Below are 20,295 nucleotides of genomic sequence, written 5' to 3'. Positions count from 1 at the left end.
TCATATCAGAGGTGTGTTCATACCGGTACTGATGGTCCTGGAGTGGGCGTGGCCTGTGTTACTGTGGTGATGGCTCTGCTTTGTGTTGTGGGATTGGCTGGTTCTGTAGATGATGTAGGTTCTGAGCTGGTGCCGCTGTCACTCTGTGCATCGCCAGCCTGCTGGGCTAAAAGGATAAACACAGACGAGTTTAATTAGTAAGGATGCACTGACACCGAGACAATTTTAAGGCTTTTATTAATCAATAATCATGCTTAATTAGAATCATGAAACTTACACAATATAACAGCATTTTATTAAAGGTTTAACAAAAATAAATTAAGGCCCTATGAAATGCATTTAATTTCGTTCTCAAATTCAGTTTTGTTTTTACCAAATTCTATGTTTTCCATTAATTTATTGGGGATTCCATTTTAATGGTTTCATTAAATTTAATAATTGAAAGCACCTTTAATTAATCAATTTTATGTCTTAATTTTTTGTTTTTCTATATTCTATTTTTATTTTTATATAATTATATGTATTTTCCCCATAAATACTGTGCTGCATACTTACATTTTTCTGGTACATAAATTATAGTAAACATTTTCTGCTTCCTTTCCTATTCCTTTAAATAAATAAAACAACGAAAAAATATATACTTTATTCATAGTATAATACATTTAAGATTAAATAATTATAAATTACAATATTATTATTATTTTTTTTAATCTGCACATTTAAAAGCAAATAAAAAGAGAAAAGCTATTACCATCATTATCATTATTTTTATTATTATTAATAATACTCATACTCCTAATAATTAATACTTTTACTCATACAATGTATAATAAAGCCTTATTTAACAAGAAAACTAAAGGAAATAAAATACAATTACTAGTATCATTTAATTAATAATAAAATACCAACTACCGCCAATAATAATAATTTTATATTTATTAATAATTAATCATATTGTTTTCTGGATGAAAGAAAAGTCCTTTTATTAATAGCTTTTAACGTGCGACCAACGAGATCAGTGACACAAGTTGGGGGAAAAAATGAATAAAATAAATGCCTTTTGTCACATATTATGAAATCTCTCTTCTAAAAATATATTAATGAAAACCTAAGAAAGCAAAACAACATGAAACAAAAAGAGGAAGAACTCCCTTTTAAAAGCAAATACAAAATAGTTATATTATTCATAATAAATATGTGACCCTGGACCACAAAACCAGTCTCAAGTAGCACGGGTATAGTTCTAGCAATAGCCAAAAATACATTGCATGGGTCGCTATTATCGATCGTTTTTTTAATGCTAAAAATCATTAGGATATTAAGTAAATATCATGTTCCATGAAAGTATTTAGTAAATTTCCTACTGTAAATATCAAAACTTAATTTTTAATTAGTAATATGCATTGCTAAGAACTTCATTTGGACAACTTTAAGGGTGTTTTCCTCAATATTTAGATTTTTTTTCTTCACACCCTCAGATTTTCAAATAGTTGTATCTCAGCCAAATATTGCACCTGTCCTAACATACCATACATCAATGGAAAGCTTATTTATTCAGCTTTCAGATGAATCTCAATCTCACTTACGCTAGGTTTTGTGGTCTAGGGTCATATTATAACTTTTTTTTACACACAAAAAAAAATCTTCAGGTGTTGTACAGATAAATACCTGCTCCTTCTCCCGTTTCTAAGCTGCTTGTCGCTGTGGTAGCTGTGTTGGTGGTGCCCGTCTCGTGTGTTTCACAGGGTGGATTTGAACACACCCTCTGCACAGCACCATTCTGTCCCGCACCAATAGAAGATGAGGCCTGAGTCGATGTGTTGGTGGTGCCCGTCTCGTGTGTTTCACAGGGTGGATTTGAACACACCCTCTGCACAGCACCATTCTGTCCAGCACCAATAGAAGATGAGGCCTGAGTCGGTGTGTTGGTGGTGCCCGTTTCGTGGGTTTCACAAGGCGGATTGGAACACACCCTCTGGACAGCACCAATAGAAGATGAGGCCTGAGTCGGTGTGTTGGTGGTGCCCGTTTCGTGGGTTTCACAAGGCGGATTGGAACACACCCTCTGGACAGCACCAACAGAAGACGAGGCCTGGGTTGGTGTGTTGGTAGTGCCAGTCTCATGTGTTTCACAGGGTGGATTAGAACAAACCATTTGAACATTGCCATTTTGTCCATCACCAATAGTAGACGAGGCCTGGGTCGACGTACTGGTAGTGCCTGTTTCATGAGTTTCACAAGGGGGATTAGAGCACACCCTCTGCACAACATTGGTTTGCCCACTTCCCATACTGGAGCTTGACTCCGTAGCCGTACTAGTCGTGCCCGTCTCGTGTGTCTCACAAGGAGGATTTGAGCAGACCTGCTGGACAGTGTTTGTGGTGTCTGCCTCGTTTGTTTCGCTGGGAGGGCTGGAGCAAACAGGCAACATGGTTGAAGAGATTGCAGCTTGGCTCTTGTTGGAGCTCTGCACCGTTCCCGTCTGGTCGGAGCCCATGTTGGAGCGGGCGGTAGTGGAGGTGTTGGTGGTACCCGTGCGGGGATTCTCCGGCCGCATGGGGGCCGGTCCGGCACCGCTCTCTGAGACGGGCGTTGCTGGTTCTGAACCAGAAGCTGAAGACGTAGCTCCTGATGACGATGGCGTCTTGCTGTTCACGGTTTCCATTTCTTTAGATCCCATGTCGCAGCTGGCAGTGGTGGCTGTGTTGGTGGTACCCGTGCGGGGATTCTCCGGCCGCATGGGGGCCGGTCCAGCACCACTCTCTGAGACGGGCGTTGCTGGTTCTGAACCAGAAGCTGAAGACGTAGCTCCTGATGACGATGGCGTCTTGCTGTTCACGGTTTCCATTTCTTTAGATCCCATGTCGCAGCTGGCAGTGGTGGCTGTGTTGGTGGTGCCCGTGTCATGGGTCTCTGAGGGTGGGTTGGTGCACACCTGCTGTGCCACGCCCATGTTTGCTGAGGCGGTGGTTGCTGTGTTGGTGGTGCCGGTCACGTGCGTCTCACAGGGAGGGTTGGAACAAATTTTGGCAGACGCGGTCGTGGCCGTGTTGGTCGTTCCTGTCTCGTGGGTCTCACATGGAGGGTTGGAGCAGACCAGTGTCACGGTGGTAGCACCGTCGCCAGAGCCATCACCAGCATCAGCACCGGTGGTGGACGGCTGCTCTGAGGTGGGAGAAGCCAGGATGGAGACAGGAAGATCCTGTGCAGGCTGGGCCTCAGCACCACTTGGAGTCGTGATCAGGGTTACTTGAGTAGGCTGGGCTCCCGACTAAAGAGAAGAAAAAAACACTATGAAATTTGAGAATGCTCAAGTTCCCATTAAATGTGCACACAGAATGGAATTAAAAAAGTAATTGTAAATAATATAATGGTTTATTTTTAATAATAATATAATTATACTACAAAAAGTCTTAATAATAAGTCTTTTCTGCTCACCAAGCCTGTATTTATTTGATCCCAATATTTTTTCCATTTAAAATAACCGTTTTCTATTTTAATAAATTTTAAAATGTAATTTATGACACAAATCCTAATTTTCAGCATCATTCAGTGTCAGCTCCAGTCTTCAGTGTCACATGATCCTTCAGAAATCATTTTAATATGCTGATTTGCTGTTCAAGAAACATTTTATATTATTATTATCATCATCATCAATTTTTAAAACAGTTGAGCACATTTTTCTCAGGATTTTTTGCTGAACAGAAAGATCCAAAATTCAGATTAAAAAAAAAAGCTTTTGGAACATTAAACCATATTTATATAGCAAGGATGCTTTAAACCGATCAAAAGTGATGACAAAGACATTTATAATGTTACAAAAGATTTCCATTTCAAATAAATGCTGTTCTTCTGAACTTTCTATTAATTAAAGAAAATTGAAAAATTCTATGAAGAAAAACTGATATTTTAAATACTAAAACTATTTCAGCATTTTTTGGACAAATAAATGCAGGCTAGGTGAGCAGAAAAAGCTACTTTAAAAACAAACAAAAAACATACATAAATTATGTATAAATTATGCTAGAGACATTTAAGACTTTGGGGTTAAGAAAGAAGTTTCAGGTTCATCAAGGCTGCATTTATTGGATCAGAAATGCAGCAAAAACAGGAAAATGTTATTACAATTTAATTTAATATATGATTTCAATTAGTTACAATTTAAAATGTATGTAACTGATTCCAGTGATTCAAAGCTGAATTTGCAGGAAGAGACAATCTACTTTACATTCTAAAGTTTATGGTTCGTAAGAATTTTTTTTGAAAGCCTCTTTCTCAGCAAGGCTGCATTCATTTGATAATCAAACATATTTCAGAATTTTTCTGATTTACTTTTTTACAATTTAAAGCAATTTTCTTTTTTAATACATTTTAAACTGCAATTTTATTCCAATGATGCAAAGCTGAATTTTCAGTATCATTACTCCGGTCTTCAGTGTCACATGATCCTTCAGCAATCATTCTAACATGCTGATTTGCTGCTCAAGAAACACTATTATAATCAGTGTTGGATCAGTTGTGCTGCTTCATAATTTTAACTGATACTTTTATTCTTTAATAAAAAATAAATAAATAAGTGTATAATGATAAAGAAGTGACTCACTTGTATTGTAGCAGTGGCGAGGTTGGACTGGGCAGCAGATACAGTGATGGCTGCGGGACTGATCACCTGGCTGGACAATGTGGCGATGGAGGCGAGTGTGGTGACTGGAGTCACCAGGCTGGCGTTACCACTCGGCACATTGGCCCCAGCCACACTAGTCGATACAGTACCAGTTACTGTACCCAGAGTTGTGACTCCTGAATACAGAGAAGCCTTTATTAATGTGGAAACAATATCAATAACTTCTCTGTACTTCTATGTATATATACACACTGTATAAAACTACACTGCAGAGATCACAGTCTGAATATTCATACCCGTGGTGCCCTTGACAACCAGCGTGGTAACAGTTGGTTTACCAGCAGACACAGTGCCTGGTGAAACCAAACGCATTCCTCCCATAGGCACAGTGCGCAGAATAGTGCCTGGCTGTCCAGGCGCCCCCTTCAGGACCACCTGAGAGCAAATAAAACATTTATAGACCACTCAAAATGCTCAATTACAACTAGACAAACTTAAAATTATGCATGGCTACGCTTCATTTGGTTAAGTTGATGGTTTAGTTCAGTTGGGCCTCACCTGTGTCACCCCCTGTTGTCCTGCACCTCCTGTGAGCTTTGGCACAGCTGTTATGATTTTCCCAGGAGTCCCAGTGCCAGGAGTAACAACCTTAGTGGTGATAATTGTGATGGGGGATTTGACACCAGAACTGGTAGTCAGACCTAGTAACAAGACAGGAAATAACATCAAGAAAGCATGTGAGTGGCAATGATGCGTTAAAAACTGATCTGTTAGTTAGATATAAATCACACAAGGTTGTGCAGCTTAACTCCAAGTGCAAGAGTGAGATACAATTTAGCTAAAATCTCACAAACAGTCAATTGTAAAGGCAGACCTGTTGCACCTTGTTGGAGAGCAGACATGGGAATGGTTTTAATAATGGTGGTTCCTGGTTTGTTGGTGGTAGTTGGTGAGACTGTGCTGATGCCCAGGATGGTGGGTTTGGTGCCAGTCCCTCCTGCCTGCGTAGTTGTAATGATTGTGGTGGGCTTGCCATCAGCAGATGTGACCAGTTTCAAGATGGTACCAGCAGGCAGAGGAGTCTTTGTCTAAGAAAAACAAGCACAAATCAAAATAAGCTACTTGTTCTTGGAAATTCACAAGAAATTAATCCAGTCACAAGCTTTTGAATGGTATAGTGCATAATGTTGCAAAAGCTTTTTATTTCAGATAAATGCTGATCTTTGGATCTTTCTATTCTAATAATCCTGAAATAAATGTATTCAACCGTTTTAAACACTGATTTAAAAAAAAAAAAACATGTTTTTGAACAACAAATCAGCATTTTAGGATGCTTTCTGAAGGATCTGGTCACACTGAACACTGGAGTAATGATGCTGAAAATTTTGCTTTGATCATAGGAAATATTATATAAATATATAATAAATTAGAAATAATATCAAATAGAAATCTATTATTTTAAATAGTACAAATATTTCACAATATTACTGCTTTTGCTGTATTTTGAATTAAAAAAAAAAAAGGCAGGCGTGGAGAGCAAAAACAACAACAACAACAACAAAAAAAAACATTAAAAATCTTACTCTTCAAAATGTTTTGACTGGTAATGTTGTAAATGTACATGCTTAAAATAAGCAACAACACTGACTTGTATTAAAGTGACCGGACTGCTTCCAGCCTGCCCGGTGATCGCAGAGGTTTGTACTGGTTTGGTCTGGACAACAGACATCATCTTCCCAAGGCTAGAGATCTGTAAAGAGTAAAGGGGTTATTATTTTAAGAGAACCAAGTCAACTGCTAAAATGACAAATCATATGACAAATCATTAAATGTATTCATTATCTAAAGGTTATCTCACTGAGGTACTTAATTTAGGTCATGGGGTTAAGCAAAATAAAAAAAGAGAACTGTTTTAAAGTCTTTTTATGCTTGGAATTGCACATTATTATAAAACTACTTTGATATCTTGTCACTGTTAGCTATTTTTTAAGTCCAGACAATCTATTACCATTTTTTCCTTACCAGAGGACCACTGCCACCCATAGTAATGGGGCTTTTAACAAGGGTTATAGTTTTGGTAACTCCTCCAACCATGGTGGTGACGACCTGAGCCTGCTGGGCTACGGTTACTGTGCCTGATTTGTGAACAGTGATGATCGGCCGAGTCGGAGTGTTAGGAGTAGAGATGGCGGAAGTGCCGACCTGAGCTGCAGCTGTTTTCAGCATTCGAGTCGCGGGATTGGTAACCTGGAATGGAAGTAGGAACAAAGACGCACTCAAATCACAAACAGCTATAGGACAGGAAGTGGATAATCTGGCCTGGAAAGATGTGAGAAAGGGAAGTTGATGAAACATTCTATTTTTCTGTTTTGCTTTTTTAGAACACATCCGACAGACATACTTTTTGCTCACCTACAGTACATCTCAATTTTAGGCATGTGAAAGGTATGACTGTTCTTAAACAGAATAAAAGGCAGATTTTATGTTGTTTAGTCAAAAGGACTGGTTATGAGAGATGACACTTACCATTACAGGTGAAGCTACTTTGACAGTAGCTGGCAGACTTGTGGATCCGGGAGTCATTGCGACGGTTTTTACGATGGTGGCTCCGGCTGGAACATTTAGCACAGTGGTTGCAGAAGAGGGTGGGATCTTCTGTGTGGCAGCTGCAGCTGCAGCCAAAGCAGCCATGCCACTCATCTGAGGACTGCTGCCGATTGGCTAGAGACCAAAACAGTGTTACAAAGGGTTAAAATGCAAATTCAACATGGGACACTAACATTTTAACAGGGTTAAATGATTCCGGGAAAGAAAAATAGAACTGATTCACTTCTGTTAAAAATTGAGATTTATTATTTTTTTAACTCGTTTAACTTGTTTGCAGGCCTTCACAATTTGGCTAAAAATTTGATTTTATATCAAAATGATAATAATAGTTGTTAGCTATTGATTAATTACTTCTAAATAAAGAAATGTAATAAATAATCAAATTAATACATTAAATAAAACTAAATTTAAAATAGAAAATTATATATATTTTTGATAAGTTAATAATAATTATTCATAATTTATTTGTAAACATTTAAAGTCAATTATTACTTGAAATTAGTGCTGTCAAATGAATAATCACATCCAAATTGTTTTATTAAATTTTTTTTACACATAATGTGTGTGTATTGTGTATATTTATGTATATATAAATAAACACATGCATGTATGTATTTATGAAAAATATGTTTTTTTTTGCCAAAAATCATTAGGATATTAAGTAAAAATCATGTTCCATGAAGATATTTTGCACATTTACCACTGTAAATACCTCTAAACTTAATTTTTGATTAGCATTTTGCATTGCTAAGAACTTTATTTCGACAACTTTAAAGGCATTTTTCTCAATATTTAGAATTTTTTTGCACACTCAGGAATTCCAGATTTTCAAATTTATTGGAAAATTTATTTAGCTTTCAGATGATGAATAGATCTCAATTTAAAAAAATTGACCCTTATGAATGGTTTTGTGGTCCAGGGTTGCATATATTATGTAAACAAAAACGACGTGATTTAACGTTTGTCAGCACTGCTTGAAATAAATTATTATTCCAACACTAATATTTATGTCCTAATTTCCTAATTTTCACACTGGATCATGAGCTTTGCAAGAGTGTAAAAGAATAGTGCCACACTTCATTTTAAAACAAGCAGTGCATATTAAAAAATAAATAAAAAATATCTACATACCGTCCCCTGGGTGCTCTGTGCAGGGACAACCATTCGGACACCTGCAGGAAGTGATGTAACCGTGACTGGGGATTTTCCTCCTGGAGTGGCCTGACGCACTGTAACGAGTGATGTCCCGGGGGTGGAATGAGGCGCTGCCACTTTAAGAATAGCTGAGAATAAAAAAAAAGTAAGTTGGTTAGATAACATCAAAATTATTAATATTATTCTTTACAGAAAGCTGCACAGCAGTCTGCCAATTGCAAAAAGTACAAAGTCATTTGCACCTGGTCCACGAGGTGAGGCTGCAAGCGGGCTGCTTGGCATGGCGGTAGTGGGGGAAGGAAGTTGTGGCACCATTGTGACCCCAGTAAGGGGCAGGCTCTGAGCTGCAGGAGCAGCAGTGGCGGGCGCTGGACTCTTAGGTGAGTTGATGGGTAGAGACGGGGTGGGGTTGACCATTGGTGATGTGGCAGCTGTAGCAGCAGGGATGTCATATTTCTGCAGCTGCAGCAGGTATGTGTCGGCGGTAGGCACTGCCCCCCAACTCACCTCCAGAGAGTTGGTGTTGGCACGCACTAGCTGCACACGTGATGGAGGCTGAGGACGATCTGTTAGCGAAAGACTAGATTTTAGACATTGTCTGAAATGTTTGTTTATAATTTAGCAACATGCCAGCTACTACAACTATATTCACACTTAAAAACTAGTGAAAAACAGACACTAAAGCAAAACGTCTGGGTGTAAATACTACATTCCCAGCGTTTTCTACCAACCACAGGAACGATTTTGTAATGTATACTCGCGCTACACTGATACCACTTGGCTTGCCATTGTTTGATGATGTAAGTATTTGTAATAGGATAAAAGTGTGATAAAGCTTCTTCTACACTGAGGTATCAATTCAACTCACCCGTTTCCAAATACCACAGATCTTTGCAGCAAACTTGGTTGTTCCAGGCTTTGCGGTAGCCGTCTCTTCCACTCCAGACGTACAGCCTATTGTTTATAGCCACAGAGCAGTGTCCAGCTCGAGCCCTTGGGATATTATCCTCGAGCGTGTCCATCAAGATGGTTTCCCATGACATTGAGTCTGAAGGAAATAAAGGTCAAGATCAGCAATGATAAAACACATGTTCTAAACCCTAATGAACTGTGAATGGAGGCAGAATTTTAAAGGGATAGTTCACCCAAAAATTAAAATTTGGTTTTGATTTGATTACTCACATTACTAAGACCTTCATTCATCTTCAGAACACAAATTAGAATATTTTTGATGCATTTATGACCCTGCATAGACAGCAACACAACTAAAACGTTCAAGGCCCAGAAAGGTAGTAAAAACAATGTTAAAACAGTCCATGTGCCATTAGTTGCATGCCATGTTACCATAATTTTATGAAGCTACGAGAATTCGTTGTGCGCAAAGCAAACCAAGTAACTTTATTCAACAATTCTTCTCTTCTGGTTGAACCAGTGATGTCACATGACTATTTTAATGACGTCTTTACTACCTTTCTGGCCTTGAACATGTCAGTTGCGTTGCTGTCCATGCAGGGACAGAAAGCTCTCAGATTTCATCAAAAAATATCTAAACTTGTGTTCCGAAGATGAAGGAAAGTCTTACGGGTTTGGAACAACAAAATGAGTAATTAATGACAATTTTCATTTTTCAACTATCCCTTTAAGGCATAAGAGGCTTTTCTGTTTTAAAGACCCTTCTTTGTTTAACATACCTAGATTTAAGCAGGCCAGTGTGTTAGTGCACTTCCATTCCTTCTCGTGTGTTGCTACTTTGACATCATCCATGACCAGAGGAACCCAGCCACCAAATACAAACATCCTAGGAAAACATGAGACCAAAGTTAGTTAAATCCACATTAATTAGGGTCACCACAGTTTAACTCATTTGTGACTCTGGACCACAAAATTAGTAATAAGGGTAATTTGAAATTGAGATTTATGCATCATCTGAAAGCTGAATAAAAAGCTTTCCATTGATGTTTGGTTTGTTAGGACATGATTTGGCAGAGATGCAACTATTTGAAAATCTGGAACCTGAGGGTTTGAAAAAAATCTAAATATTGAGAAAATTGCCTTTAAAATTGTCGCCTCATGAAGTTCTTAGGAATGCATATTTACTATTCAAAAATTAAGTTTTGATATATTTAGGTAGAAAATGTATAAAATAATGCTACAAATATACCCGTGTTACTTAAGACACAGACAAATAGACTAGGAACCAGAGGTGGGACCAAGTCATTGTTTTGCAAGTCACAAGTAAGTCTAGAGTCTTTGCATTCAAGTCTCAAGTCAAGTCCCGAGTCAAGCCAGTCAAGTCCCAAGTCGAGTTGCAAGTCCTCAACTTTACGCTTCAAGTCCTAAACAAGTCACTAGTGCTGTTTGCCCAAATTAGTGTCTCTGTATTAATTACTACAGTAAATTTAAAGTCAATGATAGTCTATAGTAGGTATAATTATAAAAGATAGGCTATAATAATTAGTGATGTTTCATTGAGGAATTAATCATTTTTTGTGATCAAATATAGGCCTAATTGAATTAATTTATTTTAAGTCCACTGTTTCATTTGTTAAATATTCAGTGACTTTAATGAATCAGTTGAGTCAAATAAAATATATAAAATATAAATATATATAAATATTTGAAAGGTTTAGCCAATTATTAGGCTACTGTTGTTTCTTATTATTATTATTTTTATAAGTGGTTTATAGTGATTATGTGTAATTTAAAATGTCAAAGGGGCCGTTCATACGTCGCGTCTTTTGCACGCTCAAGTTCGTTATTTCAAATTTAGACGTGCGGTATGCACGCTCATAATGGAAGCGACGGGGTCACGACCATAGATGCGCTCGTTTTTTTCCAGGCACGTACAGTATATCTCACCACAGGTCTTGTGACAAGAACCAACCGAACAGCTTCATCCTTTTCCTTAATAACATTGAAAGCACTGCCAAATTGGAGAAACAGCTTATCGCTGTACAGGAATTACCATTTTTAAATAAATTTAATAGCAGCGCTACTGCAAGCGATTTTTAATGCTGGAAATCCATTTATCCTTTGCTAAAACTTCCGCCTCTTCATGGAGAGCGGGTCATGGTTGCTAGCCCGGCTCACACTACAGGATTTTACAGGTTTTATAAATATAAATTATAACGTGCGTGTATATAGGCCTATATATAAATAAAATACATATGATATAATTTTGAAACACAAAATAAATGAGGCTCAAACATTATTAACAAACGAGCATGTTTAGCACTTCAGTCAGTGAGCAGCCAGCCAAAAAAATGCAAAAATAAATCAAAGAAATAATATATTTAAATAAGAAAGTAGCCTAAATAACAATGTTAAATAGGCTAGTAAACAAACATTCGTTGCAAAAATATTGGACGTCTCATCTACTGGCCCGAGTCCGACTGGAACCTGTCTTTTTTCTCTTTCTCTTCCCCATTACTGCTGTTTTTAATAGCAAAGTGATTACATTTATTTTCGTTTCTTTAGTTTCTGAAGTTAATTTAGAGATATTTTTTGAACACTTTGTTAAATTCAAGTTTTTGTTTTTTTTAAAGTAACGACCAATTGCGACCAGCAGAAGACAGATTAATTTAGCCTTGTCAAGTCATCACGATTTACATTAAAAACCATAGATATAAAAAAAACGTATCAAAAGCATATCACAATATTAGTTTAATCGATCAACCTAAATAAATGTGTGCTATTAGGCGCATATCCATCGTTTGTGCGGAGAGTGAAAGCTGGAGCTGGCTTTGCCGGACATGGAGGTGTCAGTGCGATGTGAAACTTAATTTTTGCTCATAAAGGTATAAGTAATTTATCATCCGGAATTGTAAAGGGTCTACCTTAGTTTGTGTAACAAACAGTATTAACAAAATGTGCTTTTAAAGAAAACAAACAGGATACGCTTTCTGATGTCTTGGTGTTAAACAGGAGGGCTTCACAATAATTAACCGAAACCCATGGCCATGAGCAGATGTCGAGTCAGGATTGTCAACTTCAACTTTGAGACACTGACTCAGAAAATACTAGTAATATCAATAACAATAAATATCAATATCAAATTTTGCCCGACACATTCATGGCAATTACTTTTGCTGGGGCTTTGCAGCCAGGTGCATTTGAACGCGGAACTCTTCCAGCTGGTCGCTGATGATGGCAGGACACTAAACACCGCCATGGCAGAAATGACGATCGGCGGAGAGAGATCACGAGAGGTGCTCCCTCCGGCAGGATAATCCTAATAATATCTTGTAGTGTGATGCGCCACGAATTTCAAATAATGTAGTGTATGCATGTTTAGGATTTCAGGTAAACAACTCAGAGAATTCAAGATTCTCCGTATGTGTGCGCTGCAACCAGATTTCATATTCGTTTAGGATTTTAAAACTCCTGTAGTGTGAGCCGGTGTTCTAACATTTCATCCTACCTATCCTGACGCCAGTCACGCCACAGGACCGCAAGCTGCAAGAGCGGTTTGGAAAGAAAGAGAAAGCGGCGCACCTAGCGTTTTCCACGCGTTTTTAGGCTCGACATGTGAACGGCCTCTAAAACATTAAATATCCTTAACATTATGTGGATAAAAACATTACAAGCGCTCACTTAGCGAGTCCCTCTCGGGCTCAGTGATAAAATGCTGCACTAATCATACCAGAGTGATACGCTTCAGCCTATATTGATCAGAACTCTCCGAAGTTTTTCTTTAGAAGACTTGCCGAGTCACAGGGTTCAAGTCCAAGTCAAGTCTCGAGTCATTGCTGTCAAAGTCTAAGTCGAGTTGCAAGTCATCTTTGATTATGTCAAGTCAAGTCACAAGTTATCAAATTTGTGACTCGAGTCCGAGTCGAGTCTTGAGTCATTGACTCGAGTCCACAACTCTGCTAGGAACGCAAGGTAAAGTAACTCTGATGATTTCACATCAACTAAATCTTTACAAAATAAGGCAGTACCACTTTCTCATCAATCATTTCCAATCTTAAAGACGGTCAATGTTTAATTAAACACTGTGGCCCGGTTTCCCAGACAGGGCTTAGACTAAGCCAGGATTAGACCATAGTTCAATTAGGACATTTAAGTAATTTTTATAAACATGCTAATAAAAAAACATTACTGGTGTGCATCTTGAGACAAAATAAAGGCACTGATATATTTTAAAATCAATCAGTGCAATTTTATTTCAGTTGAAACAACTCAGACTTACATTTTAGTCTAGGACCAGGCTTAAGCCTTGTCTGCGAAACCGGGCCTAAATGTTTAAACAAGCTTGAGAAAGTTATAACTCACTTGTTGGTTATAGTGGTGGCAGAGTGGAGACTGCGGGGCAAAGGTGCTGCACCACTTATGGCAGGTTTGTTCCAGGTTAAAGTTTCTACAAAACAAAGCACACAGTTGCCGCAAGATATTTAATATTACAGCATGGATGCATCTTTAACAGATACCTGAAACTAATACTCTCTCTCACCTATGTCTAAAGTCCAGAGGTCTCCAAGGCGGCAACCACTCATGCCGCCATAGATGATGAGACGAGACTTTTTGGATGTTTTCTCCGTGTAGACAACAGCAGTGTGGCTCTCACGAGGAGGGGGAAGCACACCGTATGTGATGGGGATGTCCCAGCCTGCTACGCTCGACCCTGGACGTAGCTCAAGTGTGTAGAGGTCATTCAGGTATCTGGTGTACAAACAGAGAAATGATTTAACTCCAGATCTGCTGCTCAAACATTTATGAATTAGTTTGAGCATAACCTGTATAAAGCCTTTTACCTGGGAATATTGTTTTTGGGATCTTCACTGTCATTTGCCAGACCACCAAATAAGTAGCATTTATTTCCAACCAGGGAAAAGCTGTGGCCCAGGCGAGGACATGGTGGTGGGCCATTCTTGGGGGCTTTGGGCTTTAAACGTTTCCACTCCCATCGACTGGCCTGTTTGACAGAAATAAACCATTATATACAGGGCTGATATTATGTAAAAACAACAGTTCTATCAGGTTCAGACTTGGGGATGATGCTGACAGACTCACCTGTAGTTCATAAAGATCATTGCTGTACTTTCCATATTCAACCATGCCCCCGAACACCAGAAGCCTGGTGCCATCGCACACAAAGCCATATGCGGCGCAGCCGGGAGGAATGTCACCCCGGACGGCAGGAATAAACCACTGATTGGTGGCTGTTGAGAAACATATAGTTGTGTCATTGTGGTTTTAATGAATAAAGTTCTTTCAGTGGTGTGTTGAAATGCACTGTTCTTTTATTCTCTGCAAAACAGGGTTATTATAGTTAACTGGAACCATTAAAACAAATAACATTTGTTGTTTAGAATAACTTTAAACATAGAATAAAAACACTAATTTGAAGGCAACATTTTGCATTTTCATTTAGTTTAACTTTACACAACCAGTCAAAATTATTTGAACAGTAAGATTTTTAATGTTTTTTAAGAAGTCTGTTCTGCTAACCAAGCCTGCATTTATTTGATCCACAATACAGCAAAAACAGAAATATTATGTAATATTTGTTATAATTTAAAATAACCGTTTTCTAAATTTTAAAATGTAATTTATTCCTGTGGTCAAAGCTACATTTTCAGCATTATTACGCCAGTCTTCAGTGTCACATGATCTTTCAGAAAGCATTCTAATATCCTATATTCGCTGCTCAAGAAATGTTTATTATTATTATCAACAGTAAAAACAGTTGAGTAAATTTTTCTCAAGATTTTTGAATAGAAAGACCCAAAGATCAGCATTTATCTGAAGCTTTTCTAACAGTACACACTATACTATTCAACAAAAAAAATTTGGATAAGAAATTATAGAAATTAATACTTTTTTTGCAAGGATGCTTTAAATTGATCAAAAGTGATGAAGACATTTATAAATGTTACAAAAAAAAATTATATTTTCTTCTGAACTTTCTGTTCATCAAAGAAACCTAAAAACAATCTACTCCGTTGTTTTCAACAATGTTTTTAAACAGCGAATCAGAATATTAGAACGATTTCTGAAGGATCATGTGACTGGAGTAATGATACTAAAAATTCAGCACTGAAATCACAGAAATAAAAAAAGGTATTTTAAATAAATTCTAAATGTAACTTTTCTGCAGGTCCTTGGATCAAATAAATGCAGGCTTGGTGAGCAGAAGAGTCCAAAAACTGGTAGTGTATATAAAACATTAAAGTAGTTTAAGATTTTTATTTTAATTTTTTGTTTTAATATTTCTTTCCTTCTTTTTTTATATACATATTTAGTTATTAGAAATACACCATTTAAAAATGAATCAATATGAAAAAGTACTGAATAATTATTTAATAAATATATTATGTATAAAATAAACATTTTTACGTTAGCAATTTCTTAAATCTTTAATCCTATTACAGTACTTTTTTCCACAAATAAAGAAATGATAATTAATAAGCAATTTTATGCAGGCTGCAAAAGAAGATATTATAACTGGATTCGCAAAAGTTTGTGGAAATAAATATTTATTTTGTTTATAAAATAAATGAGAAGTGCTGCCTTTGCAATTAGCTCAAATAATAATAATAATAAAAAAAAAGATTATCTAAAATAACGACAATAAAAATAAACCTACAGCTAAACAATTATAAAAATGACAAGACATTTATTAGAACAAAAAAAACTAAAATAACATCTCAAATGTGCTAAACTAATACTGGTTCTGCATAGCTGTTAAAGGTTTCCATTAAAAGACAAATTACTCATGAGCCAAATGCATATCACAAGCTTAAAAATAATCACTCAGCAGCATATAGTGCAATACATACTGCACTATTGCAACATAAAACGATGCTTTTTGGAGTGCATCTACTTTTTATAATTTCATAACATTCCTCAGGCCTTTCCACAACTTTGCAACATCATTTAAACTATAATTGAATTATCCATACCACAAACAGAGTGAATTACAATCTCTTCCATTCATCCCAGAAGTATTTACATGGCAATGCGGGAAATCTTGTGGGCGTGGCCTGTATGTTGTGATGACGCAAGCGGCGTTCTTTTTTAACCCGCCATTTCTCTTTGCATTTTCCTGGCGTGCCAGTTCCAGTGCTTGGCTAGTGCTGTAGCGTTAGCTGGTTAGCTGACACTCCAACCCATAAGCATCTTAACATAACACAGATCAGCTCACAGTGCATGTAAATGCAACACCATAATCAGAAGATGATGCATTGGAAGTGCACTAATGTGTGTGCAAACGCAATCATGTCATGTTTACGTGCGGTTTCAATTGTACAAGCAAGACTTATATTTTCGTGCACATTCGTTATGGCTAGTTAGCTTATGTAGCTGATCACTTATGCAGATTTTGTCTAAGTTAGCCGCTAGCTGAGCTAACGCACCTGGCTAGTCATGTAAACACTTTAGGAATTGCTTAACAAATAATAATGAGTTGTATGAACTCGTGCATATGCACTGAATTGTTTCATCTGTCAAGAAGCGTTTGTAATAAAGCATAAACAGCAAAGACAAACTTGAAACAGACTCTGGCTAATAACATAGCTAGCTAAAAGCTGCAGAATTAAAATGCATTTGCATGCAAAACCACACAGCGTTTATTACTAAACAATAACATTCTCACCTGTATTATAGACGTGCAGCTCATCCACAATGCCTTCGTTCCCTCCGCCGAACACTACCATCAGCTCTTTAATGGCCACAGCTCGGTGTCCGTGTCTCGGGCGAGGAACCGGGCCAGACCAGCCCAAAACCCTCTTCCAGCGCGGCTGCAGAACCGAGGTCCCTGAAGAAGCCATGTCCACTTCTCTAGCGAGACACAAATCCCAGGCACAGCGCTGATTTTAGTTCGGATTCCAACAGCATTCGTGTGTCAAAAGCTCTGAGCTAACTGGATTAGCCCGCTAGTACTAGGTAGCTTCGAGCGAGCTAACTAGGTCAACGAAATGCCTTCGACTTCAACGCGTTTTTTGGGACAAATGCGTGCCTAAATACACCAAAACACAAGGTTATAAGAATTATTAGCGTTTGTGTGAGTCGGAAATCAAAAGTATAGCTTGTGGGGGTAATGTTGGCCGGTTAGCATGTTAGCCGTTCAAATCTGCGCGAACCGCCATTTTAGCGGCAAAAGACGCTTTTCATCACGAGAAGAAAATAAATAGACAGACGCCGGCGGCGGAACAAACGCGAATTCCCGGCGAAATAAAGCAAAGTGAGTCACAATACAGAGTGTTACATGCAGGTGGGCTCCTGCGCATTTTTTCTTAAATCTCCGATTAGCAAGCGAAAAGCATTTTTGGGTTAAATGTCTTTAGGAGAAAACGAAAAGCGCGATGAAGATGTGTATGCCGCCATCTTGCAGAGGCTAGCTAAACGCTACCAGCACAAGCGCTTGGTTAGCTGCTAAGCGGCTAAGCTAACACACACAAGCTAATGAATAGAAAAATGGGCGGAGGAGGAGAAAGAAAAAGAAATGGGCGGCGTGATAAAATAATAACAATAATTATAATAATAAATCATAATAGTAAACAGAAAAAAGAGGTGGGGAAAATATATATATATACACTACTAGTCAAAAGTTTTTGAACAATAAGATTTTTAATGAGTTTTTAAACAAGTTTCTCATGCTCACCAAGCCTGCATTTATTCGAGCTGAAAGTACAGCAAAAGCTGTAAAATTTAAAATAACTGCTTTCTATTTGAATATATATTAAATTGTACTTTATTCCTGTGATCAAATCTGAATTTTCAGCATCATTACTCTAGGATTCAGTGTCACATGATCCTTCAGAAATCAAAGATCAGCATTTATCTGAAATAAAAAGCTTTTGTAACATACACTATGCCATTCAAATGTTTTTTTGGGGGGAGGGGGAAATACATTATAGAAATTAATACTTTTATTTAGCAAGGATGCTTTAAAATCATCAAAAACGATAAAGGCATTTATAATGTTACAAAAGATTTCAGATAAATGCTGTTGTTTTGAACTTTCTATTCATCAAAGAAACCTGAAAAAAATTCTACTCAGCTCTGTTCAACATAATAATAATAAATGTTTTTGAGCAGCAAATCAAAATATTAGAATGATTTCTGAAGGATCGTGTGACTTAAGTATCGACGCTAAAAAATCAGGAATAAATATTTCAAAACATTTAAATAGAAAGCAGATATTTTAAATATTAATAATATTTCTAAATTTGGCTTGGTGAGCAGAAGAGACGTCTTTAAAAAAAACATTACAAATCTTAATGTACTGGGAAAAATAAATAAATACAAATAAAATATAGTCGGCGAACCAAACTAAATATTAGTTTTAAATATAATTAGCATTACGGAAATCGTATTATAATACTAAAGCTTGCCGCGTTTAAAATAAATGCGGATAGATTAGTGTAGGTTTATGTGATTTGTGGATTTTTCATGCCTCTCTTGTCTGGGTGCCGCCATCTTGATAAACAAACCAAACAATCCACCCAAAGCTTGCAGCTTTTTAGTGATCCAAAGCATATCTATATTTACAAACAAATACACAATGAAACTCTTCAAATACAAGTTGTTTTCTACAAAGCAGCGAAGGTAAGACTAAAAAGCAACTTACACTGACTGTTGTTAGCTATTAGCCGCATTAGCACACTAGCAGAAATGTTCAATGAGATCCATTGGGCAGCCAGTTAGCTTCAATGCTAAACAGCTCAATTACAACACTGCAAATTCTACATACTCATTTGGCACAACAGAGAAAATGTTACAGGTTTCATGTTTATTTACTGTTAAAATTGCAAGTATGATTTTATTCGAGATGCACAGTTCAATAATTTCACTTATTGTTTCGTCCCTGCTAACGTTACTCGCTTAGCTTCCCTCAAGAAAAATGGCGGATGTACCGTTAGCCGTCACAGAAAGCTGCACAAAAACTCGGATTCTGTCATTGCCTGGAACCAAATACTTACTCGTTCCGATTCGTTAACTTAATTTAAAAATCACGAGGGAGGACTCAAAGCACGAATTCGACCCTTGGGTGCGCCTTTCACTGTAGATATTGCTAACTCTACATATTTTCATGCCGCCCAGGAAGCCGCCATCTTCTTGACAAGCGCTCAATAATTCAGCAGCTGAGCGCTTCAGCCTCTAGAGCGCGCGCACCGCCGCACAAAACATCACATTCTTTCTTATTATATGCGCTCAAATATTTTCTGGGAAGATAAGAGTTATTAGTTTGGAAACAAGGGTTTAGTCACTGCCTACTTTTTTATTGGTAACCATAATATGTTTGTAATGTTGTTGGATGACAAAAGGCATAGGCTATTTTTAGTTAGCTATGTAATGTTAATTCTTTAGTCATAAATGTACGTTTTTACAGTAGACTATTTAGGCAGAATGTTTTATGTAATATCACTTGAAATATATTTAAGGCCTGCACATTTGCTGGAATGATAATAGACGTTTGAAAGCTGATCGAAAGGATCCATCTTTGTTCGTTACCGCTAATTTTATTGATGTACTATGCTTTATTATTTATTAATTTGCACGTTTGAATGTTATAAATGATCAGTGTTGGGGTAACGCGTTACAAGTAACGCAAGTTACGTAACATTACTTTTCCCAAGTAACGTATCGCAGTACGTTAATTGACAAGAAAATATCTGAGTTACTTTTTCATTTCATTGCATCATGGTTTTCCAAACTGGGGTTTGTATATATAAAAAAATCCAGCAAGGAGTTCGTGAGTTTAATGAAAAGCTAATAATTGATTAAATCATAAAAATATAAATTATAATAATTTGTTTTAAAATAACAATTAAAATAAAACACTTACTTTAAATAAATAGAATTGATGCAAGATTTTCAGATGACAAAAAAGTTTTGGAATGCCTGCATTACATGTAAATCAGAAAACACATGAATTTGTGAATTGTAAAGTGTGTAAAAGACAA

The 20,295-nt window shown here is 37.1% G+C and overlaps 1 protein-coding gene across 2 annotated transcripts in view; it reads right to left on the bottom strand.

The window, feature by feature from the left end:
* hcfc1b (host cell factor C1b) overlaps positions 1–19,444 on the bottom strand; it is a 30,540-nt gene extending 11,096 nt beyond the window's left edge. The window contains exons 1-19 of one of the 2 annotated variants that reach the window (XM_073819459.1): positions 19,312–19,444; positions 16,983–17,167; positions 14,399–14,547; positions 14,140–14,300; positions 13,839–14,047; positions 13,661–13,745; positions 10,078–10,184; positions 9,255–9,434; positions 8,629–8,952; positions 8,363–8,514; positions 7,151–7,345; positions 6,647–6,871; positions 6,273–6,374; positions 5,499–5,712; positions 5,183–5,325; positions 4,921–5,059; positions 4,604–4,800; positions 1,669–3,271; positions 24–166 (exon numbers count right to left, since the gene is read on the bottom strand). In XM_073819459.1, coding sequence (XP_073675560.1) covers positions 24–166; positions 1,669–3,271; positions 4,604–4,800; positions 4,921–5,059; positions 5,183–5,325; positions 5,499–5,712; positions 6,273–6,374; positions 6,647–6,871; positions 7,151–7,345; positions 8,363–8,514; positions 8,629–8,952; positions 9,255–9,434; positions 10,078–10,184; positions 13,661–13,745; positions 13,839–14,047; positions 14,140–14,300; positions 14,399–14,547; positions 16,983–17,157 — 4,503 coding nt within the window. In that variant the 5' untranslated portion in view covers positions 17,158–17,167; positions 19,312–19,444. The remainder of the gene's footprint in view (positions 1–23; positions 167–1,668; positions 3,272–4,603; positions 4,801–4,920; positions 5,060–5,182; positions 5,326–5,498; positions 5,713–6,272; positions 6,375–6,646; positions 6,872–7,150; positions 7,346–8,362; positions 8,515–8,628; positions 8,953–9,254; positions 9,435–10,077; positions 10,185–13,660; positions 13,746–13,838; positions 14,048–14,139; positions 14,301–14,398; positions 14,548–16,982; positions 17,168–19,311) is intronic. The other variant, XM_073819460.1, reaches the window with a different exon arrangement.
* Between the last annotated feature and the right edge of the window lie 851 nt (positions 19,445–20,295).

Source organism: Garra rufa, chromosome 15 (genome assembly GCF_049309525.1).
Source record: "Garra rufa chromosome 15, GarRuf1.0, whole genome shotgun sequence".
Taxonomy (NCBI): domain Eukaryota; kingdom Metazoa; phylum Chordata; class Actinopteri; order Cypriniformes; family Cyprinidae; genus Garra; species Garra rufa.
Note: the sequence above shows the minus strand (reverse complement) of the source record. Positions and strands in the feature narration are given on the sequence as shown.